General features: G+C 56.8%; 1 protein-coding gene across 1 annotated transcript; it reads left to right on the forward strand.

The window, feature by feature from the left end:
- Positions 1 to 258: 258 nt before the first annotated feature.
- On the forward strand, positions 259 to 22,683 carry SDC1 (syndecan 1). Its single transcript, XM_079110944.1, has 6 exons — positions 259 to 275; positions 482 to 782; positions 18,930 to 19,011; positions 19,869 to 20,347; positions 20,972 to 21,107; positions 21,252 to 22,683. The coding sequence occupies exons 2-6, from the start codon at positions 717 to 719 to the stop codon at positions 21,419 to 21,421; spliced, it is 933 nt and encodes a 310-aa protein (XP_078967070.1). The 5' UTR covers positions 259 to 275; positions 482 to 716; the 3' UTR covers positions 21,422 to 22,683.
- Positions 22,684 to 26,091: the final 3,408 nt, after the last annotated feature.

Here is a 26,091-nt window from a genome sequence, read left to right on the forward strand (position 1 = left end):
GCCCCAGAAAGCGTTCTCACCGTAATCTTGGAGTCCTGCCTACCTGGAAAGCGCCACGCGTCCACGCCCAGAGGGCGCTGCAGACTCGCGCCCACATAGTACCAACTACCTCCCCTTCCGCCCTTCTCCCGGGCAGCACCTCAATACCCTGGGCCGGGGCGGTAGTGGGTGCTTCCCGGCCCAATCAACCCATGACCAGCCCAGCTGCAACGCCGTGAACCACAGATTGCCCGGGACGATGGCTCGGGAGGAAGGAGGGGCTCTGCCCGGACCCGGTGGGAGTTGGGCGGGCTCGGACCCTAGGGGGCGGGGATTGTGCGGGGGTGGGGCTCTACAAGGGGCGGGCAGAGAGGTCCGGGGGCGGGGCTCTAGGGGGCGGGGTTCTAGGGGGTGGGGACTGGGGCTGGCCCGGAGACCTGGCGGAGCTGGGGGTGGGGGGCTAGTTTTTGCAACGGCTAAAGGCCTGTGGGTTTATTATAAGGCGGAGCTCGGCAGGAGAGGTGAGGGATAGAGCAGAACCGAACGCAGAGGAATCGGCTATCTGGAGCGGACTCGGGCTGGTGGACCCCGCAGTCTTCGCCTTGGACAGTAGTGCGCTGGGCGAGCGCCCAAGGGAGCAGAACACAGTGCAACCAGCGGAGCCGGCCCGGAGCTCCGCGCAGTCAGCAGCCCCGACCCGCGCAGCCCGCCGAGCTCCAGCCGCCGGTCTGGACAGCATGAGGCGCGCGGCGCTGTGGCTCTGGCTCAGCGCGCTGGCGCTGCGCATGCAGCCGGCGCTCCCGGTGAGTGCGGCGCGGGCCGAGCTGGGAGGCGGCGGGAAGCCGGAGCTCACCACCTAACGATGCCGGCGGCGGCACGTGGAGGGGGAGGGGAACGGGCTTATTCCCGCGCTAGCCGGGCCAGTCTTGGGACGGTGAACCCCGAAATCAGGGCTCGCGTCCCAATTCCCTCCGCTGTCTGTTGGTGCCACTCGGATCCAGCCACTCTGGGCCGGGGGCTGGGGCGCCCCGCGGAACAGAGCCTGCGCCAGGGCCGGGCGTTCAATTATGTAAAACGTCTCCACATGTGTCGGAGCCCGCCTGCCTGCGGCGGCGCCCGGGTCTCCCACTCCCACCCCGGTCGCTCTCGGTTCCGCAGCAGCCGGGCCTCTGCCAGTGACCCGGAGGGATGTAGTGACCGCGGCCACCAGGTCCCTTCCGTAGACCCTAATTCTAAGCAGATCACAGGCTTGCGCCCCGCGCGTCGCCCAGCCCAAGCTCTGGGAGGTTTGCGCCGAGGCAAGTTTGGGCGCAGCGAAGCCGGAGCATTTGCATAGGGAGCTGGACCGGAGTTGCGCTGGGACACAGGCGCGCTGGCGGTTGGCCGTGGGGTCCTTGGGCTCTCCCCTGGCTGCCAGAGGTGAGCTCCACAGAGCTGGCAGCGGGAGGTTCCAGGAAGTTGGCTTCGGAACGCTGGCGATCCCGAGGAGCTCAACTTTTGAGCTGCTGAAGTTGTTTCGTCCGCGGAGGGCGCGTTCCTGTGCCCGGCACGGCCGCGGGGCGAGGGCGTCTTCCACGCGAGTGGACCTCGGATCCGCTCTCCCCCTCCCCCGACTCCGCTTTGTGCTGAAGCAGCGCGGAGGGAAGGCGGGTCCCTTGGCCCGCCCAGTAGAGTCGCGAGGAAAGAGGGACAAACGTGGGAGCTCGCGGCCGGGGGAGGCCTTTGGATGGGATGTAGGTTTCCTCTAAAGAAGGACGTGGCCGACCAAGAGCATACCGAGAAAGTGGCTCTCCCTCCCCAACAGCCGTCCGCTCGCCTTCCCCAACGGGGGCGCTTTGTTCTCGTCCCCTGTAACCCTTTCCTGGGATCCGCCCCGCAGCGCCGGCTCCTGACGTGGGCTGGGTCCTGGACCGCCGCCAGATGTCAGCGCTGCCCCCCGGGTGCCCACTCCCCCAGCCCTGGCACCGGGTGCGGGGGTCCCTTTTGGGAGGGCTGGCTGGGCCATCCCCTGGGAGGCAGATGAGAGGAGGTGCGCAGCCAGCAGCTCTTTCCCTTCCGGAAGTGGTGATCTCTCGGCACCACATCTGGACAGCTGGACTTCCCTAACTCTGCCAAAGGGAGGCTCGTGGGCAGGGAATGAGGCAGGGCACGGGCTGGGGACCTGGGCCCTGTACTTCCAGTGTGGCATGTGTCCAAGACCCTCTTGGAACATTTCCCTCTGTGATGTTAGTAGCCGCCAGTTATTGAGCGCTTTGGGGTTTGGCTTCTGAGGTGAGGTAGGTACTGTCGTCTTTGAGGCTAACACGTAAAGTGTCTTTGTAGCTTTCCAGGTGTCTTGTGCTTCTGAGCACTCTGAAGTCCAAGGGACGTCCAGATACCTAGTAAATTGCAGATGAGTTGGACTGTGTTGTGTGGGGTGCTGTGTCTGGGGGGAACTAGGGAAGGATCTGATTTCCCAGCTCAATCTCCAGTGCACTGCTGGTTTTCAGGTCCAAGAAGTTGCTCTCGAGGGTTGTGGTTTCTGTGGGACTCAGAGTACGCCTGGAATCATAGTTACCACTCCAGAGAAGAGAGTGGAGGCACTTGGTGTACTTCCCTGACCCTGCTGGCATTAACTCCTGCTTCTCGCTCCAGGCCCAGAATGGGGCCTAAGTGGGGGCTGCAAAGGTGGGGTACTGTGCCAGAATTGTGAGGGGTGGTTCTTTCCGCCTGTCTTGGGTTGAGGCAGGCAGTCTTGTGAGCTGGCATCTCAGAGCGCCCGTTACTACTGGGGAGGTAGCTGGAGACGGTGATTCCCTGTGGACTGTGCGTCCTGGAGTTTTCTGCTTGCTGAGTAGGGGCAGATGCTGCAGTAGGAGACATTGTTTCCGACCCAGAGACTGCAACACTGCAGGGAGACAGAAGGCCCAGGAGTCAGGAGTCTTGGGGGAAAGGAGGGAGGGAAAGTCCTTAGACCTGCAGTTCTGGGAATGCCTTTTGGAGGAGGGGGTTGGCCGAGCCCCAAAGCACTGCCTAGGTTTGGGGTCAGACTCCAGTTTGGAGCCTAGGTGTTTTTTCCTTGTTTTATAAAGTTTAGATTGTTTTCTCTTTCCTAGCCTTGCTGCCCTCTCCCTTTCGCAGTGAATGTCCATGTTTGGTTAAAAGTGGGTGCACAGTGTGGCGTACCTTCCCGTAGGCCCCCATTTCCCGTAGCCCCTCCCTTTCTTTTGCCTAAAAGAAATAAGGGAGTTGAGATTTGCTTAAAATGGGATAAGGTGTCCACAAGTTGCAGAGATCTGGCCCTTTCCAAAGGAAGGCTCACTTTGGCTCCCGTGGGAAGCAGGTCAGTACCTCTCAGGGGACCAGTGAGATGGGAGTGACTGCTGGGTGTCTGATTTTGAATGGCAATGGGGGCTGCTGGGCTGGCGGTGGCTCACAGCCATTCCCCAGAGACTGAAACAGGTTTGTTTTCAAAGTGTGTGTGTGTGTGTGTGTTTCCCATGGTCTTTTGTTTCTGTCATGTCAGAAAAAATGACTTGTTCTGGAATAGTTATTTGCTATTTTTCTCTTTCTCTCTTCTCCTCCTTGAAAGGCATAAAATCTCTTTTGCCTTAATTATGGGGACTAGTAGAGACATTTCCCCACAGCCTGGAAGGGGGCGGGGGAGGTGCTGGCGGCCTTGCCTGGGCTCAGCCTTCTAGAGGTGATGTCACCGCTGGCTGGCTTCAGCTCACCCAGGAGGGTGGAGTCAGTTTAAGTCTCTACCTGTGGCTCTTGATGGGTTCCAATAAAATCTTATTAATACACATTGGGGAGGTGGGGGTAAGGAAGTAGAGGGGCCTGGAAAGAATGACTGAAAAGCCTGATTTTTGCAGTGTTTTATAGAAGGATCTTTTCAGATGCAGCAGAATTTTGGATTCCTGAAATCCCTTGAGAATGAGGTGTCCTTGATAGCCAGGCTTTTTCAGTGAGTTAAGAATCTATATTGCCCTACAGATTCTTCTTTGAGCTCTAAGTATTCTTTCTCTGAGCAGGACTCTGAAATATTTATTTCCTGTCCTTTATCAACAGCAACAACAAAATGCGAGACATAATTTATTCTACTCTGGATGCCAGGGCTGCTCTCCTCATCATGTGCCAGCTTGTGGCACAGTCTCCTCGGCCTACTGGGCTCCAGAGGGCTCTGTGCCCTGGTGCCTGGTGGCCACCAGTTGCTCTGTTTTGAGTTCCGATCTGGTCTTTTTCTTTTTCTGTGTGATAGCCAGAGTGACATTGGTGTGCCTGAGTACAGCAGCTCTTCTGTTCAATTGTCATTTACTACTTTTTTTCCAGCAGTGCTGGGAAATTTATCAGTTTGGTTAGTTATATCTAAGACAAGGGTTGGAAGCTGTTGAGTAAGGGGCTCACCTGTGAGTGACCTCCTTGATATGTGAATTTAGCCTTCTTCCTGGAGCTCAGCTGGGACCACCCCTGCAGAGCAGTGACAGAATGGCAGAAAAGGATGTTACTTTCCTCCTGTAGGGCCACCCCCACCCCTGGAGTAACAAAGAGATGCTGACTAAAAGAGGTACTTAAGGGACCTCTCTCAGAGACAAGATTTGAATGGATGAATAACCTCTTGGGGATGTGCCTCCTCTGCTTTAATTTTTTTTTTTTGTACTGGGAATTGAATACAGGAGCATTTTACCACTGAACTACATCTTCAGCTCTTTTAATTTATTTTTTTTTTTCAGTTTTGAAGCAGGGTCTTGCTAAGTTGCTTAGGGCCTCACTAAGTTGCTGAGGCTGGCTTTGAACTTGCCAGTTATATTCCTGTATTCTCCTGCTTTAATCTCCTGAGTCACTGGGATTATAGGCGTGCACTGGCAGCCTGATTTAATCTGTAAGTGACCTGCCAGTCCCAGGTAGGCTGGACTGGTGAGCCCAGCTTACTTTATGTCCTGATGAGCAAGGCCCTTTGTCCTTTAGCTTTGACTGCGACTCTTAGTTTTGGTCCTGCCTCCATCTCATGTATGTTTGAGTTTGTGTTTCCACATAATTTGCACCCATACTTGGCAAGGCCCAGAACAGTTTGGGATGAGGTAGAGTCCCAGGACCCAGTCTCAACTCTGACACTAATTTACTACGTAATCTTGGGTGAGTCACTTTCCAAGTCTTGTCCTCATCTCTGACACGGACATCATAATACCTGTTCTTCCTGCCCTCATTCTGTCATTTGTGCGTTCATTTCATAATGGATGTGTGAAAGTGCTTTGTAATAAAAGTGCCCGAGGAAAGTTAGCTGTCGATACAATTAAGGTTGCCTTTTGCTGGGTGCCTGTTAGAGAATGCTTGGTTCTTTTCTTATATTCTTATTTAATCTTTGTCCCAAACCTTTATGATATATGTCATTGCCCCACTTTTTTGGACGAGGAAGCAAAGGCCTGCAGTGATGAGCCCCTCCAAGGAGCAGACGTGATAGGACCAGGATTTTTATATATGTGATCCGGAGCAGGGTGTTGGACCCGGCTGAGCTGGCTGGCACAGCCCCTTTAGGCAAACCCTGAGCCTTGGACAATGTCCTGATGGTTGGTCGGGGACAAGCAAGAGCTCCTCACAGAAAAGCCAGGACAGCAGTGAGACTGAGGAGAGAAGGCTGGGAAATGGGTGCTGGAGCTGCGTCCTACACAGGTGTATGTCATTGGTACCAAGTAGCCCGTTCGGATGGTGCCTCGTGCCCGTCCCGGGCAGCACCAGCATCCTGGGTACCAGGGAAATAATTGCAGGATTAGTAGGTTCCCTTTTAAGGCTGGGAAGTAGATACAGTGGCACAAGTGGGGTGAACAGAGCCCAGGGCTATTGGCCTCTATACCACGTTCACCTTTGCTCCTTTCCAGTGCCAGGTCCCACTAGGGCAGTAGCCACATGAGGAATTGATCATGATTTCCTCATTCTGGAGCTGAAGTTTTCTGACTGTCCACTTTTTATCAGCCAATTTTGGAATCTTGGGTGGAAAGTCCCCTGAGACCCTGCCTCAGTGTGCCCAGGGAGAAGAAGTCAGAGTAAGGGGTCTGTGGAAAAGGGCTTTTGGCACCAGTATTATGAACCCTGGAGCAAAGTCAAAACAGTGTCATCTCCCGCTCAGCTGTTCCAGTAGAGGTTGGATTTTGGGTGGGAGTGAGGGCATTCTGGAATCTTCCACAGAGTGTGACGTGAATGCCTTGACAGGTGCCAAGGAAAGGCAGGGATGTGTATATCTCCCCACTAGGAGTTATGTTTGGGGTGCAGACCACAAAGATGAGGCCCCGGAAGTGAGACCCTGACTCTGGGTTCCTTCAGCCACCGAGCAGTGCAGCTGAAGGCAGACTTGGGAAGCCCCGCACAGCTGCCCTGGAAGGGCGTGTGGTGTGCTGCTTCTCCCTGCCCTCAGGAAGCGTACATTCAGGTGAGGCAACCATACAAGGAGCTCACCAGCATTCCTAGGCACACCACAGGCCTCCCAGTGGTCAGTGTGGGGGTGACCCAGAGGAGGGGTGGGCACTGTCATGACCTGCTGAATGAAGACCAGGAAGTCTGGAAGGACCTCTGAATGTGGAAGCCAGCTGAACAGGTCCCGGGGAGCATGCAGTAAGAAATCCAGGGACACTCACTCAATTAGGAGAGGGGCAGGGTGGTGGGCCTGCCCAGTGTCCTTCCTGTTGACTTGTGAACTCCAAGTCTTCCAGATAGTCCCTCCTGCCCTGGTGTCTCTGCACAGTGGGAGCCCCTTAAGGGTCTCCAGCCTCCTGGCATTTATGGCTCTGTGGGCTGCCTAATTATATGTAGAGGTTGCGCCTCCAGCCCTGGGAAAAACTCCTGTGCCTAGTGACTCACCTGAGGCTCACAGCCCCACCAGGGGCTGTGTGTGCACATGTGTGTGCGTGGGCTGCAGCCACGCTGGCCTCTGCCTGGCAGTCCTGACGCCCGTTTCCCACTGGGCTTTCCCGCATGTTTGGCTGTGGTCGGAGCTTTGGGTGAATCTGGTCACCACCTGTCTGCAACTTCCTCCCCCAAAACCAGGACACTTGCCTCTCTCTCCCTCCCTGCTGTCTTTCCTCTTTTTAACTGCAGCTCTGACACTTGGCGTCCCTGGCTTAGAAGTCCGTGGAAGTTGTTCTGACAGAGAAGGTCAGCTGGGATGCCTGTCCTTCCTAGTCCCAATTTTGCCTCTGACTGTGTGGCTCGGGCAGGTCATTGCTCCTCTAGGCCTGTTTCCTATTTGCCCAGCAGCTTCTTTCCTCCCTTCAGGCCTGAGAGCTGCATGGCTGCAGAGGCCTGGTCCTGGGAAGGGTGAAGGTGACCCTGAAGGGCTTCTTAGTTCTCTATCCTTATTCCTTCTGGGGACTAAAGAGGGAGAACTAGCGGCCCAGGTCTCTGTGCGGGTAGACTGCTTGGAGGGGTGGACATGGTACTCAGCGTGGGAACCAGGTGGACGGCAGCCCCTGCGCCAGGTCAGGCGGGGCGGGGCGGGATGTTCTCCGCACACGCCCAGGCATCCTGGCACCTGCCCTGAGGTCCGCTCATCAGCAGGAATGAAAGCAAGCAGTGCTGGGCAGGTTGGGGCGGCGGGGAGGCGGGCATGTTTATCGTTCCACTCATCAGCTGAGTCATGGTGCCAGGCCCACGGGTCCTCCCTGGAGACTCACCCAACCAGCTTCGACCCACCGGAGCCCACTGTGCTGGGCACCAGGTAGGGTAAAGCAGTGGGGCACGGTTGAGGGCCCTGCTCCTTCTCGTTGGAGTGGCTTGGACGTGGGCCTCTTTTGAGCCCTTGTGTGAAATGAGGGAAGGAGGCTGAGAGGCAGGGGGAAGGTCACCAAGTTTGGTCTTCATGACCTCTCATGGTGATGGCCTGTGACTGGCGGGTGTCTGTGGGGGCCACTTCTGCTGCCCCAGGAGGATCCTGCTTAGTGCTGGGGGCGTTCTTGAGCTCTCTGATGGAGCCAGATCCAGAGCCTGTCCTGTGCTGGCTCTGGGGCCCTGTGCAGGCAGCTCCACACCTGGCCCAGGGGAAGCCCTGAGAGAGGGTGCCTGTTGATGAACCTGGCCGGAGAGTCGGCCTCTGCAGCCAGGCGGAGGGCATGGCAAGGAAGGACACTGTCAACTCAGCCTCTTCCCAGTCTACCCTGTCAGAGGAAGGATTTTGTTCCCGAGCCCCACGAGATAGCAGTTTCCACTCAGGAGCATGGTCTGTAAAGCAGGATGTTTCTTGAACCTCAAACCTAGGCTGCTTTCTGGCCATGGGAAGCATTTGTGTAGGGTCGCTGTAAGGTGGCCAGGCCTGCCCTGGGGCTACTCTTGGCCACCACTGATTTCCACAACAGTAAGAACCTCTCCCAGCCAAGGTCACTGAAACTCATAATCTCTTCCACTTGGGACTCCTGGTGCCTCTGGGGCCACACGGGTCATTTTTGGGTTCCTTGTCTTCCCCGTTCAGGTAGTTGTCCGTGCTCAGCTACCTGGGTCTGAGGCCCAGTCTGGCATCCCAATGCCTCGAGGCTGGGCAGATGGAGGGGGCCTAGAACTGGCAGACTGAAGAGACAGGATTCTGGCTCTAGGCCCAGGGCGGGTGGGTAGGGTGAGGATCTCCCCTGCCCCCCAGGGTGGAATGTGAGAAGGAGTGAGGGCCCTTCCAGAGGCTGGGGTTCTTGTGTCCATGTGTGACATCTACCAGGAGGTCCCCAAAAGACTGTTAGGCCCTGGGCTCTGGATTTACTCTTCCCATGCCACCCGCACCATGGTGGCTGCAGACGCTTCAGAGGCCTGACCTGGTTGAGGACTTGTGTCATCCCCACGGCAGGGCCACAGAGTGGCAGTGGCTCTACCCTCCTCTCTAGCAGCATTTCAGTCCTGCTGCCCAGGTAGCTCTCTGGGCCTGGGAGGGTCCATCTCCTGGGAGTGTTCCAGAAAAATGGCGGTGAGGTTCAGGCCTGGGAGGCCCTAGGCTGCCAGCTCTCTCAGGAGCTGCTGAGACCACGTGGTAGGTGATGTTGCGCCAGCTTCCCTGTTGCAGGCTGTGGGGGTGTGTGCTGCTCTGGGATGCCCAGCCTCTTCTAGGATGGGCGTGGGAAGGACCTGGGTCTGCAGACCTTCAGGCTGGCCAGGGCCTGCCAGCTGTGGCCAGATGGCCCCTTGCTTGGGCTGCAGGAGCCCTCAGGCTATCTCCACCTCCCTGCCCTAATCTCTGCAGGCACTCTGTGGGGACCTGGGGCTGTGGGGTGAGCACAGGTGGTTTTCCCAGAGGCTGGCCTGGGTGTTGTAGAGCCAAGGACGCTGGTTTCCTAAATCCCTGTGGGTGAATCTGAGGCAGAACTGGTGTCCCGGGCTCAGGGAATTGTGTGAAGAACAGCGAGCTCCTGGACTGGACACACAGTGGTGGCGTGGGCCACCTCTTTTCCTACGTATAGCAGCCACCTGGGCCTGGGTGCCTGGGTCTGCCTACCTTTGGGGATCCCAGTCTCGGGCCCTGGAGCCTTGGGACTAGGCAGGTGAGGGGACCAGAACGACCTTGCTAGTTTGCCTTGGTTAGTCCAAACCCAGGCTGGGTAGAGAGGGGAGTTGGGCAGAATCTCATCATTACCTGTGTAGTCTTGGGTATAAGTCTTTCCCCTGCTAAGCCTCAGTTTCCTCATCTGTAAAATGGAGTTCATTTCTCATATCCTGCCTGCGAGGGTTTTAAAAGTGATTTAAAGAAGTAACATAAGATATGCAGTCTCTTCCCTGCTTGGAGCAGGTCTCTGGGAGGTCGAGGCTGATCTCCCGTGGGGAGAGCCACTGTGGCTGGTGGCAGGGGTGTAGTCATTCCGTGTGAATGGCCTGCTGGTCTTGCCCCCGTGATGCTGATGTAACAAGTTCTGCAAACATGGCTTTTGCCCCTTCTCGGAAAACCTGAGCCTGTGCCCAGGACTGGCTCCTGCCCTGAGCCATTCAGGCTGGGCTGGCAGGTGGGGAGGAGGCCAGGTGAACCCAGACATGGGGTACCTGGGTGGGGGTCAGTACAGCCCAGCACAGCCCTAGCTCTGGGGCATGGTGGCCTGTACCCATAACTTCAGATTGAAGTCTGCCCTGCAGAGGAACTGGGATCTCTGTGGACGCCTTTGTAGCTGGCCTGGTTGCTGGGTGGGGGGCCCACCTCCAGTCTGGTGAGAGAGGGACTTGCTCCAGCAGGCCTGTGTGGCCTCTCTCTACCTCTGTGGCAGTGTGCCCTCGAACAAGTGACTCTCCCCTTTCCCTTAGTTTCCTCATCTGCAAGGTAGGTGTGGTACTAGAGTCGAAAGTGGTTGTGGAGGTAATTAATTAGTCCAGGAAAAGTGCTTAGACCAGTTCCTGGTATATGCTACTCATTAGCCCAGATTAGACCCTTAGGATCCTCTCCCGCCTACTGACTGGCCCTACGTCCTGAGCCGAGTGGTCTTTCTGCTTCCCTCTCCTGGGGTCACCAAGCTACAAGACCGGGACTGCCTCCCATCTCAGCTCTGACTGCCAATGCATAGAGGCCTGGAGCTCAGCCTGGCCACCTGAGCATGTGCAGACCCCTCAGCTCCTCAGGAGGGCGAGCTGTTGGCCAGAGGGCCCAGGATGCTTTGCTCCCCTCTCTGCTGTGCCCCTGCCCGCCACTGGGTAACCACCACAGAAAATCCCATCCAGTCTCTACTACCCAGGCGGAAGGTGCTGGCACCGCCTGCTGTGAGGCCTTTGAGGATACTCTGCCTTTCTGTGCTTCTCAGCAGCCTCAGTACCTCCATTCTCTTCTCTGAGGGGTACTTTATCTGAGAGGCAGAATCCCAGATGAGCCTGGTGTTCTGTAGGTGGGAGGAAAAACCACGAACTTGCCGCTCAAAGGGCGGGCAGAGGGAATTTAGTCTGCCATTCCTGGGTGGGGTGTTGCTGTCATCCACATTCTGACAAAGGTTGAAAGATTTGTTCTTGGCATCTTCTAGCCTCCCTTTTGTAATCCGTTCTGATCTTCTGTAGCTCCTACTCAACCCCAGCGCCCTAGTTCCAGAATTACCCCTCCCCCGTAGGGAGCTAATTTATGCTATAGTGTGAATGACTAGTGCCTCTTAGCCCGTCCAGAGACATCTTTGTTTTCAGGGGGATATTGTGCACTGAGAAGACAGATTTTGGTGATAAAGTTGAAAAATCCCCCACCCCAACACACGCACCTAGAATCCTGTCCGGTTGCAGGTGTGTTGATAACTGCAGTTTCTGCCTCTGTGAAACTTGAGAATACTTTATTTAGCCAGTGTAGGGGAGGGATGTCACTGGAAGTCCATATGCCACAGGTGTCAAGCCCCGTGGAGTCCGGGGACTGATCATCTAGATAGCGGTACTTGGGGCCTTCCTGGGGGCTGATTGTTCTTAGTTGGTTCATTAGAACTGCCAGGGCTGGGGAGGGACAGTGCTCTCTAGAGGCCTTGGCAGCCTCCTCTGTCCCTCTGGGTTTCCAGTTGCCATCCCCAGAGTCACCTTTATTTGGAACATCTGCTGTGTCCTTCCTAGGCACGACTCTTTTGGGGAAACAGATGTGATGTTGAGTTGGTGTCTGTCCCCCTGCCCACTGTGGATCTTGCCACTGTATTTGGGTTTTTTGCCCTGCTGTGGCTGTTGTGCTTGGGTGCCCCTGGAGGGTAAGTCTGGATGCCCCACCCAGAGAGGACTGGACCACCTGAAGCCACAGGAGGCCTCTTGCCACCATTTGACCAACTCCCCATTGTGTAGATGAGCAGCCTGAGGCAGGTTTGTTTAAAGGTCACCCCACAGGTCGGGACAGGGCCCAGGCTACAGTCCCATTTTTCCTGTGCTGGTTCTGATTCTTTCCCCGGGCTGTCCCCTGGTGGTCAGTGCCAGGGGTCCCCGAGGAAGGATGGCTGGCGGGGCTGGGGGCTCCTCTCAGGAGCAGCAGCAGGCGTGCCGCTGGCGGGGCCTGGGGAACTCTTGCCCTGCCTGGCCTGGCTGGGTTCTGGCAAGTGGGGAGCAGCAGGGAACTGGTCTTCCAGCTCGGCAGCTCCACACCCAGCTCTCGGCCCTGCTGTTCTGAGACTAGTCCTGGCACGTGGGCTCCGGCAGGCGCCAGCTCCAGGAGGGTGGGACTGGGGGCTGGGGGCGACACTGACCTGGTGTGGGCACCGGGGCTGGCATTGGGCTGCCAGGGTCCCCTGCCTCCACAAACAGCCCTGGCCTCTCAGAGCAGCAGAGGCCAAGACCCTGTGGCCTTGTCCTTAGGTTTCCTATCTGATATCACCCTAAAGGGCAAGTGCTGCCAGTAAGGGACCTTCAAAATCAAGAGGGGGACCCGTGGCCCTTCCCAGGAATCTTCTAGGACAGCGAGGTCTCTGTCTCAGAGTGGCAGAGTGGTAGGGAGCTGGGTGTGAGCCCAGGGAGTCCCCAGAAAGGTGGTCCTCCTGGAGAAAGTGTCCCTGGGACAGGGCCTCCTGGGTGCCCCAGGGTCCCATTCTTAGGCGAGACTGCTCCCGCCTTCCCTTCCCTGCCTGCCTCTTCCCTGGCCCCCACCCTGGGCTGGGCCCGTCACTCCTGCCTGTCATCCCAGGCAGGCCCCAGCTTGACTCTCGGTGGAGAGACAGTGAGCTGATAAATCGCTGTGCCTGTCAGCCGGAAATGCGGGTGCTGCCCTGAGGCATCCATGGGGTCCCTCCCTCCTGGGTGTGGCTTGGGGGCAGATCTCAGGGGCTCGAGGCCCAAGTCAGGAGCCTGGCCCCGCGGACCTCCCTGGCAGGCCACAGCTTCCTAGCTCCCAAGTTAGGAGACAAGCCTCTCCCTGTTTCTGGGGCCCTGGGCTGTGGCCCTGCTCCCGGCAGGTCTGTGGCCTCCTTGTCACCATTCACTGCCCTGCCTGGGCTGTGAGAGCCATGAAGGAGTTTAGGATTATCCAACCATGCCACTCGTATTCCTCACCTGGACCACAGGTCCAAAGGCGAGGTTGCCCAGGGACCCGCCACGAACCGGATCTGGCACTTTCCCTGAGACCCTTGTTTGAGATGCTTTGAAACCAATTGCTTCACCAGGACCAGAGGAGAGGCTGCAAGTGATTCGTGGTGACGGCCTCCATGCCTCAGGACACCAGGGCTTGGAGGGCCGCAGTGGTGGGAGGGTTATTTTGCCCAGGCCCCTGAGAGGCCACCCTGGGCCTGGCAGCACTGCTCCCCTTGGGCACAGCCCTCACCCTTGGGCTCCCTGGCCTCGTAGCTCAGCAGGGCTTTTCCTGGTTTCAGCTCAGCTGCTGTGTCAGGGCAGCAGGGAAGGTGGGCAGACAGCTGCCTGGGAGACCAAGGTGTCCCCGCTTAGCCCCGGGGGAGGAGTCTTAGCCCAGCTTCAAGACACAGGTTCCTGCTTTCCTTTATGGGGGCTGGAGGCCTGCGGAAGTGGTTCCCGCAGCTCCGTGGTGAGGGACACTGGACTGGCACCAGGGCTCTGTCAAGAGCCAGGGCGTTGGAGGAGTAGAGGGAGCCATCTGGAGCCTTCCCAGGTCGCTCTGTCTCTGTCACTATTTGTCGCCTTGCCTTTGGACACTGGTCTTGGTCAGTAGACCTGTGGAGATGGCGCCTCCTCTGGGCGCCTCCTTTCCTCTCCAGACCGTTGCAGCCTGTGGCGCCCCTGCGGGACCTGGGAGCTTCTTCAAGTTTGGGGATGGAGCTCGGAAGACTTCACTTGGCACCATCTCCTAGCGACTCTTAGGGACCCTGGACACAGGCGGAGGTTCAGTGTCACCCTCAGCCATTGTTGCTCTTGTGCAGAGGTGTGGGGGGGTACCAGCTCAGGGACCCCATTCTTGTGAAGTCTGGGGGCAGGGCATCTGCTGTGTCTTAGATTCACAGATCTGACCAAGACACTGAGGTAGCGAAACATGATTTCTAAAACCCGGAGCCTGTGTGAAGGCTCCTGAGGATGTGTGCTGTGCCGTGGAGTCCCTGTGGGATGGACACGATGGCTGCTTATGCTGGAGTGATGCCGGACCCACCTGCCTTCTGACTCTGAAGCCTGGGTTCTTGGAACAAGCCTGGGTCCCACCAGCTCCAGAGCTAGCATCATGTCCCAGAATTCAGGCTGCTTGGAAGTGACTGTGACCAGCTCCTTTGGTAAGGGCAGCTCTTTGTCTCTGGTGTTGTGACTAATGGGACTTGTTGAGTCAGTGACTCGGCTTCCACCCACAGAAGTGGGTTTCATTACCACCCTGGGGCAGTTACAGCCAGCATGGTTCAGCCTCCTTCTCTTTTCCACTCCGTAGTGCACAGGTTCCCACTGCTGCCTGAGTTGGTGCCTTGGGGGGACATTATCTTAGCCTCTCCTGGATCTGGTTGGGGGCTTCAAGGCCCAGCCCTCGCACCGTCCTTAGGGTGGCCCCGCCTCTGCAGCTCCCCCTTCCTGAAGCCTCTGCAGTGGGACTCCTGGATGTTGCTCTGCGGGGGCTGGGAACTCTTTCAGCTGGGATCAGACTGTTTCTTACCCTGTTTTCTCCCCAGAGCTCCTTGGAGGATGGTTCTCAATCTCTGAAGTTGAGAATCCCATTTAATATCAAAATATCTCATTTAGGACACAGGTTGAATTCTTCGTGCAATTTTACACTTAGGACGCAGGTTGAAAACAGCTCTGAGAAGTGAATGGTGCTTTTTAAGGAATTTGTGTTTTATCCATCGCTTCTGTCAAGCTGCAGGGGACGTATTAGTGTTTGAGGAAGCTGACTGGAAACCACAGGTCTTTGGGCCTGGTGGCTGCAGGGTGATAGAGGGAGGGGCGGGTGGGCAACCATGGTTAGCAGGGGCGTCCACCATAGTCACTTGAAAGTCTTGGAGATACACGTTTGATACCTTGGCTTGTGACACAGCTCAGGTGCCTTCATGCCCAAGATGTCCTGGTAAGTGCTACAGCACAGACCGCCCCTCCACCCGGGGCACCCAAGGCAAGGTGCTCCGTGTAATTGGAGGTTGCCAAGGAGGGTGGTCCTCTTTCTGGCCAGTGTGGGGGTGGGAGCTGGCAGGAGATGGCTTCAGGCTGCCTTCTTGAAGCTTCCTTGCCAGCTCTCTACCCACAGACTCTGGATGTGCTCTTGGGCATGGCTGGCAGCAGGGCTGAAGACTCTCTGTGACCCTGATCTGCTCCACACCCTTCCCTCTGCACCTCTCAAGTATGGGCTGGCGCCCGGGTACCTTCAACCACTGGGTTGGGAATTGGTACTGAGGATTGAACCCAGGAATGCAGGGTGCTCTATCGCTGAGCTACATCCCCAGCCCTTATTATTTTTTATTTTGAGATGGCCTTCCTTAGTTGCCTACGCTGGCCTTGAACTTGGAATCCTCTTGCCTCAGTCTCCTAGTCTCTGGGATTACAGGTGTGCGCCATCCGTGCCTGGCAAGAAATCTTAGCTAGATTTCCTTAAAACAGATTGGCTCTCGTGGAGAAGGGTGGCCGTTAGGGCCAGAGAGCAGGAAAGATGGCAGTGAGAAGAGCAGAAGCAACACCCAGTGTGTGGACACTTGCTGGCTGTCTGGCCTTGGGCAGGTCCCTCGCCTTTTCTGAGACTCTGCTCCATATCTGCCAGAGATGCTAATCGCAGTCCTGCCTTCTCAGCTGTAGATGAGTTGTAGAAATCAAAGGGTAATGGGCGGGAAGTGTTTCCAGCCATAGGCAAGGCCTCCTGCCTTCACGCCCTGTCACCTGCTGGACCAGAGCCCTGCCTGGGCCTCTTGCCAGGGTCCTTCCCACATGGCTCCAGGGTATGGCCAGAGCCTGCCTGGCTAAGAAGGAGACGGGCCCTCCATTCTCTCTCACTCCCTGTGGCCCAGGTTCCCTGTGTCTGCCCTCAGATCCCCCAATTCCCAGGTGAGCCAAACCTCTGGCTTTGGGTTTTCAAGCCAGTGACCTTCAAGGGGCCACTGTCCAGACTTTCTTCACAGCAAAGTTTGTTCTAAGGATACCTGATTTCCTTGGACCCACAGAGGTGAAAGATTGGGCTGGCTTGTCTTTTGCCTCCCCAAGGGACAGGAGGTAGGTTCCAAGCTGAGCCCACCAGTCCCTGGGCAGCCCTGAGCACTGGCCACACAGTCTCAGAAGAATCCAGCTCAGAGGTGATGCTGAGCAGTCCCTGGCGAGGCCTCAGAGGTCGTCTGTTGCAGCCCGGGGATGAAACCTGAAGTCACCCCTGAAACTCCAGAGTCAGCAGGCACCTTGGTAACCCATAGTCAAACTTAGCAGTTTCTGCTAATTTCCCTTCAGGGGGTGGAGAGCTTCCCTCGTCCTCATCTGAGATACGATGGAGAAGGTCCCTGCTGTGGGTTGTCAGGGAGCCTCTCCCCGTAGTGAAAACTGTAGGCCCAGAGAGGAGATCAGCTCCCTCGCCAAATCCAGGGAGCTGGTTTGCTGGCTTCAGTGGAGAAAACATTTGTTTAAGAACTTGTTGTGTAAATAAGATGGAAGAGGGATAAGCCAGTAGAGCCAGAGGGACAAATTGTTGCTAGGCTTTGCTGGGCAGATCCAGAGTCTTATCTAGCCCAGGCAGAAGCCCTGCTCTTGGGAAACTGTTAACCTATTGGGGCTTCTTTGTGTAGGTGAGAGGCTGGCCTCTCTGTGTTCACCTGGGCTCGGGGTGGTACCTCCGAGGTTGTTCCTGGGCCCCAGTGTGTGTGTCTTCTTGGCCTGTGCTACCTCGTCTGTTGAATAGGTCCTGGACCCCAGGACTCTGGCTTCTGCTGGAAACGTCACCTCTCTTTACAGTCAGCTTGTCTGGTTGGAGCGCTGAACTGCTCCCAAGTCTGGCGCTTTCTCTCTAAAGGACCGAGTCAGTGCTTCGGGAGAGGGTGGGGCAGAGGCCTTGAGAGGGAGTGAGACTGGTGTCCATGCCTGCATCGGCCTGGTGGACACTATTCTCTTTGCAGAAGGAAACAGGCTTGGGTGGGAAGGGCTGGTGGCAGCTTCAGAGCTGTACAGAGGCAGCACTCGTATTTGAAACACCACCTGGCATGGCAGAGGCAGGATGTAGCCTGATGTGGGGCAAGGGGGTTGGACTGTGACTGTTCCTGTGGATGGGCCACCAGGGGCCGTGACTGCTCCTTGTGTATGGGCCACCATGGGCAGTGACTGTTCCTGTGGATGGGCCATGATAGGGTGTGACTCTTCTTTGTGGGTGGGCCACCATGGACCATGACTTCCTTGTGGATGGGCTACCACAAGGACTCTGCTATTCCTTCCTGATGGAACATGAAAGGCCCTTCTAGGGTCGAAACTTTGGTCTTGGGGGGAGGAGGGTACAGTTTTGCCTTTGTACTTTCAAAGGAAGTTCAGCATTATTTTTAGCTTCACGGTTTCTACATGTGACTGATGTGTCCCTTGGACCTGGGCTTCTGGATATGGAGCTTCTGCCTGGTCCAGCTCTGCCCCAGGGCTGCCTCATGAGGCCACAGGTCCTGTCTGTCCCTCTTTGCTCTGCTCCACTGAAGAGTGAGGACCATGGGATTCTGACCAGGACTGGAGAGGCCTTTTGGTCTGAGATGACCCTGTCCTCTTTGAGCCCAGCCTCTGCAGAGGCTGTTTCTGAACTGGCTCCTCCTGCCCGCTTCTTCTCAGAAACCTCATCTACTTCCATCCTGCCCTCCATCCAGAAGGACCGCTGGCTCTGGAGGCTGCCATGGCTGCCATGGCTGCCCTGGGCCCGGACCCCTCCTCCCCATGTTGAATGACTCACTCCCTGGTTAGAGCTTGGCTGCTGTGAGGCACTTACTATTAGAATCTGTACTTGCACAACCTCACTGAATTTTTGCAACAGGCCTGGAATAGAGATGTTACTATCAGCCCCATTTTACAGATGGGGAGACTGTGGCCATAAGAAGTTTGATGACATTTAATCAGTGGCAGAAGTCTAGGGAGTCTCTAAAGTCCTGAACTGCTCCTTGACAGGGCCTTCGTAAATTGGACTTAGTGAGCTGGGTGTTTTGGGTTCAAATCTTGCTGTTGAACTCGACCCTCACAGCGATGCTCTCTGCCCGCTGGTTATTATCCTGGAGCTAGTGGTGGAGGCAGACATGGTCCTGACTTTCTGCCTCCTCCAGATGCCCCCTCCCCAGTCCTGCCATAGGAGCTGGCCGTGTGTGCACCCTGACACCACAGATTCTCTGTGTTGGAGTAGGGCAAGGCGGGCCACTTTGCTGGGGCTGCTGTTGGCAAAGAGGGCTTATCCCAGGCCCATTGCCCATTTACTGGAGCCTCCTTACTGCAGAGCCCCTTCCAGATTATTAGCTTACCCCTGTCCTTTCTTCCCCAAGAAAGACAATACCAAGAACAATATGATGGCTTAGAGGGCCAAGACCCAGTCCTTGCTGTGGATGAGAAAAATGGGCCTCATGGCCAGGCCCAGGACTGCCTGTGGGGACAAAGCTCCTCAGTGAAACAGCTCCCTGCTGTACCCAGCCCTGTCCCTCACACCCGTGGGCCTCTGTCCATGAGCTGGTGTCCAGCACTCCTTGAGGCTGCTTTTCTGAGTCCAGATTTTCTTGGGATTGTTCCTGGGGGTCTAGAAAGCTCCCTGGCTGATGGCCCCACAGACCTGATTCTCAGTGGGGGTGGGCCACCGTGGGCCATGACTGTTCTTGTGAACGGGCCACCGCGGACTAACCATGTAGTCAGTCCTGATGAAGTCCCGTGGGGCTGCAGCTGTGTTCACAGCACAGCTTTCTGTTCTTCAGAGAGGCCCTGGGCTCCCTGACCAGCCCTAGGTGCTCCCCAACCCCGGCACCCAGGACCAGCTGTGCTGTGGCAGAGGGGCCTGCAGGGAGAAGCAGATGGCTGCTCAGCCGAGGGGCCTGGTGCCCCATGCGAGGCGTCCTACCTGAACAATTTGTGCTGTGTGTGGTGGCTGAGGCCGCTCATCTGTCTGGGACAGGGACCCAGGGACAGCAGGGCTCCCACCAAGCCTCCACTTATATGCCCTTCTGATCCCTTTCCAGCAAATTGTGGCCACAAACGTGCCTCCCGAAGATCAAGACGGCTCTGGGGATGACTCCGACAACTTCTCTGGCTCAGGTGCAGGTGAGGCCCCCTCCCTGTTGCCTCCCCATCCCTTCCCAGCTGGGTCAGAAGGGAGGTGCTGAGTGAAAGCATGTGACTTGGGCTGCAAGGAGCTGCCTGGTTAAAGGGAGGGCATCCAGGTAGGTGGCGAAGGCCCGGGGCTGCCTGCTGCAAACGGGTACCTGCCAACCTTCGGAACCAATCTTTGGAAGGCTCTTTGACTCCTCTAAGCCTTTGTGTCTCCATCTGTGAAATGGGCATAATACCTTGATTCACAAGGCTGCTGGGAGCAACAAGGCAGCACAGGACCTGCTGGGTCCTGTTTATCTTCTGGGGGAGAGAAGTCCTGAACCCAAGCTGGTCATGAAGGCCTTATAGAAGAGGTGGCTCTTTGGGACCTCAGAAGAGGGCTGAAAGCTTAGAAAGGAGGCTGAGACCCGAGCAGGAAAGGCACCAGGGTGGAGACCTCAGAGCTAGGAAGCAGGCCTCTGTTCTTGGGCCTGGGCTTTTCTGGGGAGCGGGAGGGGTGGGAGAGGTGTGTGCACTGGGGTAAGGCACCTGTGCCCTGAGCTTGCCCACCACCGTGGTCACAGGAAAGCTGCTCCCAGGTGACCTGGGGGTCTTCTGGTGGCTCCTGGAGGCCAGGCTGCCCTCAGGCAGGTGCAGTGGAAAGGGCCGCTTTTCTGTTTTCCAAATTGGTTTTCCTTCAGCTGCTTTTGCCCTAGGGACACACACAGCCTCTTGAGAGGAGGAGTCTGGCCGGGAGTCGGAGTCTGAGTCCTTGCCCAGGCGCCCACCCTCCTCCCAGCCTGAGTCTGGCTGGACTGGGTGCTCTGGGGCCTCTCCCACCCTGACATGCTCTGCTTTTGGCCCTGCAGGTGCTTTGCAAGATATCACCTTATCCCGGCAGGCCCCGTCCACCTGGAAGGACATGTGGCTCCTGACAACCACGCCCAGGGCTCTGGAGCCCACCGCCAGGGACACCACAACCGCCTCCACTTCCATCCTGCCGGTTGGAGAGAGGCCCAAGGAGGGAGAGGCGGTGATCCTCGCAGAAGCCCAGCCTGACCTCACTGCCCGGGGGAAGGAGACCACCCCAGAACCCAGGGAGACCACCCAGCTTCCAACCACTCAGTGGGCCTCCACAGCCAGAGCCAGCACTGCCCAGGCACCTACCAGCTCTCATCCCCACAGGGACCTGCAGCCTGGCCACCACGAGGCTTCAGCTTCTGCCACGCCTGACCAGGCCAGCACTCACACTCACGGTGTGGAGTTCGGAGGTCCTTCTGCCTCTGACAGGGCTGCTGAGGATGGAGCCTCCACTCAGCTCCCAACGGGAGAGGGCTCTGGGGAGCAGGTGAGGGGCCTCTGTGTTTCCTGGGACATTGGGTGGCCTCTAGTGCCTGGCACCTGCAAACCTAACACCCTGTGTCCTGTGAGCGTATCATACTTTCCATTATGGAGACAAAGTCACAGGGTCCCACCTTCTTCCTGCCCCCAGGGCCTCGCCCAGAGCAGGGCAGACTAATCATAAGATCAGAGACAGAGTCCATGAAGGTCACTCCAGAGAGAGCCCCCAGACACAGAGTCCATGAAGGTCACTCCAGAGAGAGCCCCCAGACACAGAGTCCATGAAGGTCACTCCAGAGAGCCCCCAGACGTACCCAGGGGCACAGGTTCTATTCAGTGTTGTTTTCTGTCTCATAGTAGCATGGTAATTTTATACTTTACACTAACAAGGAGCCTATTTATTTTCATGCAAAAATGTGTGCTTTGTGTCACTTGAGGTGACAGCTGTGCCACAGTCCAGCCAGGGCCCAGGGACATGTGGCAAGGTGGGCTGGGCTTTGGAGTCCTGCAGGTCCAGGCTGGGGTGCATCGGAGTGGGTGGTAGTGGAGACCAGATGGCAGGAGGGGCTTCTGGGTTTGGAGACTATTGTGGCAGTGACGCCAGCTCGGCCTGATATGTCGCCTCCCGCAGGACTTCACCTTTGAACTACCTGTGGAGAACACGGTTGTGGCCATCGTGGAGCCTGGCCCCCGAAATCAGCCCCCAGAGGATCCAGGGGCCACTGGGGCCTCGCAGGGCCTCCTGAACAGGAAGGAAGTGCTGGGAGGTGAGTCTGTGGGGAGCGGGAGGGGGCAGATGGTGGCTCTGGGTGGAACTGAGGCCTCTCCTGCGCTGCCCCGCACGGGAGGGGTTGATGCCGAATCCAAGGAGCTGCTGCTGAGCTGAGCTGGCTTCTGTCCACCTGCCCTAGGGGTCATTGCCGGAGGCCTGGTGGGGCTCATCTTCGCCGTGTGCCTGGTGGGTTTCATGCTGTACCGGATGAAGAAGAAGGATGAGGGCAGCTACTCTTTGGAGGAGCCCAAGCAAGCCAACGGCGGCGCGTACCAGAAGCCCACCAAACAGGAGGAGTTCTACGCCTGAGGGGAGGATGGTCCCTGCTGCTCCCTGCCGCTCCCTAGGCCCCCACTTGCCTCCTCTGTGAAGAACTGCAGGCCCTGGCCTCCTGCCACCGCGCCACCACCCCAGCGCTCTGCCCTTGGGCTGCCCTGTGCACGCAGCCCTTGGGGATCCTGGGGGGCTCACTCTGCTTCTTCGTCTTCTGCCTGGAGGTTTGGGCGCAAGGGGTTTCTCGCATCTGACCTTTCCGCCACAGCCACGCCTGGTGTCCCTCCATTGTGACTTGGCTTCTCCAAACGGGAGCAGCCCCTCCCAGATCCAGCTCTGCAGTGAAAGGGACCCCACTGCTCTGGACCTGGATGGCCCGCTGTGGCTGGAAAATTCTGGGGATGGGGCTTCGGCTGACTCACCATAGCACTTAGTAGAGACAGCAGGCTGGGGCCTGGCCACCTGGGGCCGGGGGCAGAATTCAGGGCTCCGTGGGAATCACTTTGTGGCGTGGGGAGGTCTGATTTAGATATCGACTTGTTTTTGCACACGTTTCTTCTAGTTTCTCTGTTCATAACCCCAGTAGACTTCGTTACTTCCGAGGTAAGTTAAGTCAGTTGATTTGGTTATTCCCCATCTTGCTTCTTTAATCTACATTCAGGAGAGAGCATCAGGGTTAAGAAGACTTTGTTTTTGTTTGTTTGTTGCCTTTTTTTTTTTTGAACTAGGAGAGCCAAATCTGGAAGCCAGAATATATATAGGTTTAGTTTGTGAGTTGTCTCCGAGTTTGTTACTCATGTGTGCGACAGGGTCTGGACTACCTGTTTGGTGGCCCCATTTTTGTGGTCCATTGCTGGGCTGGCCAGTCCAGGCTGCTGTGGGGCAGCCACCTCTTTTGAGCAGTCATGCCTGTGTCCATGAACTCAGGGCCACACCTATGGCCTGGGCCACTGTGATGTTGGAAGAGCCTGCAATGAGAATTTAATCCTGGAGCTCAGGCTGGGGATGGAGGAGAAAGGACTGTCGGGTGGATGAAAAGTGGCACCTTCTCTGGGAGACGCTTTCTCCTGGAAGTCGACGAGAGGCATCTGTGCAGAGCTGGCACAGGCTCCTCCATCCAGAACCAAGTTCACCTGCAGCTCTTGCCACCCCTGCCCTGGGCAGAGTCAGGAGTGTTTCCCAAAGAGTGATAGTCTTTTGCTTTTGGCAAAACTCTACTTAATCCAATGGGTTTTCCCCTGTACAGTAGATTTTCCAAATGTAATAAACTTTAATATAAAGGAGTCATGTGAACTCTACGGCCTCTGCTTCTTCTCTGGGCTGCTTGTGTGGATGTATGCAGCCTTTTTTCTGAATGCCGGTGGTTTTGGGAAGCTGGGCTAGAGGCTGTGTGCCTTTGTGTCTCCTAGGGGAGGGATCCTGGTCCAGAGCCTCTCTGGTTTATTTGTTTGTTTTTTAATTTTTTTGGCTAAAAAATATTCTAGAGGTCAGTAGGTTCAGCCAAGGGTCTGTAAGGCCTGATGTCAGTCCTTCTAAAGGACTAATGTAGCCAGACAATACACACAGCCTGTCCTCTGAGGCCACTGGCCCTGGTGAGGTGTAGATCTAGGCCTGCCTTGGGGACCGCAGGCAGCCCTCCTCCCACACCTCTGCTGGGACCAGAGGCCTGGCCTGGGGCCCCAGGAACTCCTGTCCTTGCTTATTTAACTTGATGACTTTCCAGTTGCTCTGTTGGCCACTCCCAGAGTTGGGCTGGTCTGTGGCTCAGAGAGATGCACCACCAAATGAAGGGGGCTGGTGGCCTGTGCTCCAGCCTAGGACTTTCTGCTGGAGCCACTAGACACAATAGGGGTTGGGGCAGGGGTTAGGGACTGTGCTCAGTTGCTGGTGGGACAGTACACAAGCCTCTGGCTGGGCCCTTGTGTGTAACTTCAATAAATGGTACTTGTCATTTCTGGACAGCAGACCCTGGTGGGAGCAGAGTCTCTTCTTGCCTGTCAGTGTCCCACCCTGTCCCTTCTGTTGTGGGAGGCTCTGGACTGTGCTGTTGACTTGGTACAGAGAGATGGCCTTAGGGTTGGTCCCTCCACTGTGAGGGGAGACGGCGCCCATCTCTGTCCTCCTACCCCTGCGACACACCTCATGCTGCCGTCCTCCTCTCAGGGCTGCTGGCCTTCACCTCCGCAGCCCTCCCTCACCCTTAGCCCTGACCAGGTTGTTCCCTTCCTCAGGCACGAGAGCCTCCGACTATTTCCGAGTTGGCTGTCTAGATTCCTGAAAACTCGCCAGCAAACCGTCTCAAGTGCCAGAGGCCTGTACGTATTGTCTGCACACCAGGGAAAACAGAGTGACAGAGTTGGGATTCGAAGAAGCGCCGGGCACCATCCAGCTGCCCGCCGTCTGAGTCTAGCCCTGGATGCAGGCCAGCCCTTACCTGGCCTATTTTCTGCCACTCCCTGCGCTGAATAGTGAGGACACAGCTCTGAGGACACTGACTGCCCAGAGGTTTATGAATTTATTGATAAGTTCCCAAGACCCCAGCCCCCTGCCTCCACTCCCACCCCTGCTCATGTCCACGAAGATTAAACCACCTCCCCCCACACCTTCGTCACGCTCATCCGTGCCTCTGACCTCTTGCTCTGGGCTCCCACTCTGGGTCACCCCCACCCCAGGGCACTCTGAAGACAGCGTCGTGCCCTAAGACAGACTTCATTTACTGAGAAACAGAAAGAAGCTCACGCGTGGTGGGGTTCAGCATCGAGCTGGCAGGGACAGCCTGCCTCGGGGAACTTCTCTGCCCATCTCTTCCCACCTTGACTTGCTACCCCGTGTCCCACAACTGTCACCTCTTCTCTGCCCTCCACCTCTTTCCCAAGACCCCTCCCACCCAAGGGAACGGTCGCGCACTCCTCCGTTTTCCCCCTTCTGCCCAGCCGCGGTCAGCCCGGGTGTGTGTATGTGTGTGTTTACACACTGGACTGCCCACCATGAGCTCTTTCAAGTTATTTTCTAAACTAATGAGCTGTCTTCTCTTGGTCGCGCCGGTTCCTACTGTGCAGCTGGTTTCTGTTTAAATTGCATGCTTGGCCTGCTTGCCTCGGGCTTTTCTCCTCCTGTCACCTCCAGAATGAAGATCTTGAACCTCTCTCCTGTCCCCTGCCCTGGGGAGCTTTGTGGCCTGTGGAGACAGACTAATCTAAGTGGTGTTGATAACAGTTCCATGTGGGCTGATGGGACAGTGGGACCTCCTAGCTCAGTCTCTGGGTCACCAGAGGTGGCCAGCATGGCCCTTGGCCTGGGTCTGGAGGGGCAGGGTGAGACAGGCCTCTCCAATACAGGGACAGGACATCTTAGGCAGAAGGTCCAGCTTGGCCAAAGGCAGGACTCGGAGCCCCGTGCTGGCCGTGCTGCAGCAGCAGGTGCCAGGGACCCGGCTGGCGCGTGGGAAGGCTGTGGCCACCACGCAGCCCTGTCCTGAGGGGGAGGGGATGCCTGCAGCCTCTGCAGGGACTCTGGGCGAGGGGAAGGGGAGGGTTGGAGATAGGCCTGGATCCGGAAGCTTAGAGGCGACACCAATAGGATCTGTGAGGAGTGGCCCCAACTCACGGGTGGGGACTTATCCCCCATTGGCACCAGGGGAACCTGGGAGAAGAGTGTCCCTGGTGAGGTGTCCTCTGAGCTGGTGGTCGGTATGGAGTCTCATGGGAGGAAAAGGGACAGTGGCCCTGCGCAGATCTTTGAGGTGGGCAATCTCACCCACCCTCCCAGTTAGGCACTGATGGTGGATGGGCCCCCAAAACAGCATCTGGAAGGAAGTCTTCTTAAAATGGGTCTGTAGGCAACCACCGTGCCGAGGAGCCCCAGGATCATGATCCACCTCTATGCCCGTCAGGCCTCCTGGTCCCTTTCTCCCCGGCCTGGCAGTAAGAAGGTGCTGGGTGGCCACAGGAGATGAGCTGGACCCTGGGGCTGAATAAGCAGGAACTGAGAGGTCCCCAGCCAGGGACCTAGAGGCTCAGAAATTGGGCCCACCAACCCCAATGCTGCAGAGGGTTCGACCTGCCTAGTTTCCTCCCTTCCCCTCACCAACGCCCCAACGCTGCTGCGTCTCCACCTGCACCTATCTTGGGCCATGCCCACGAATGCAAGGATGAGTGCCCGTGCCAGATCAGGGGCTCCCTGCTAAGTGTGGGGAGTCTCTGCATTTGGGAGCCCATTGTGGCCAGTGAGGCTGCTGTCTTGCTCTTAGAAATGTATTAATGAAACAAGATCCCCCTTCCCTGAAGAGCTAGAATTAGAGGATATGGTGTTGGAGGGAGGGAAGTCACTGAAGACTCCGAAGCTCCTGGAGGGTGTGCCAATCCACACAAGCACTTGGAGAGGCATGTGGCGTATTCATACAATGGAATACTACTCAGCAATGAAAAGGACAAAATGCCAACGCATGCACAGCATAGGTGAATGTTCTAGGCAATATATTGGGTGCAAGAATCCAGACACAAAAGAGCCCATGCTGTGTGATCCCTGGCTATGAAATTCAGGAGCAGGCAGAAGTGATCGATGATACTGGAAGCCAATGGCACCTCTGGCAGAGGGTGTGGTGTTGACGAGACCAGGACACAAAGGAACCTTCTGGGTGCCGGAAATGTTCTCTGGCTTAATGTGGGTGGTGATTACAAGGGTGAACGTGTATGTAAATAAATCAT

This window comes from Sciurus vulgaris, assembly GCF_902686455.1.
Source record: "Sciurus vulgaris genome assembly, chromosome: 14".
Classification (NCBI taxonomy): Eukaryota; Metazoa; Chordata; class Mammalia; order Rodentia; family Sciuridae; genus Sciurus; species Sciurus vulgaris.

Coding starts and splice junctions, on each gene's coding strand:
- SDC1 (XM_079110944.1), top strand. CDS start 717: ATGAGGCGCGCGGCGCTGTGGCTCTGGCTCAGCGCGCTGGCGCTGCGC. Junction 19,012..19,868: donor CTTCTCTGGCTCAGGTGCAG/GTGAGGCCCCCT, acceptor TTGGCCCTGCAG/GTGCTTTGCAAGATATCACC. Junction 20,348..20,971: donor GAGAGGGCTCTGGGGAGCAG/GTGAGGGGCCTC, acceptor CGCCTCCCGCAG/GACTTCACCTTTGAACTACC.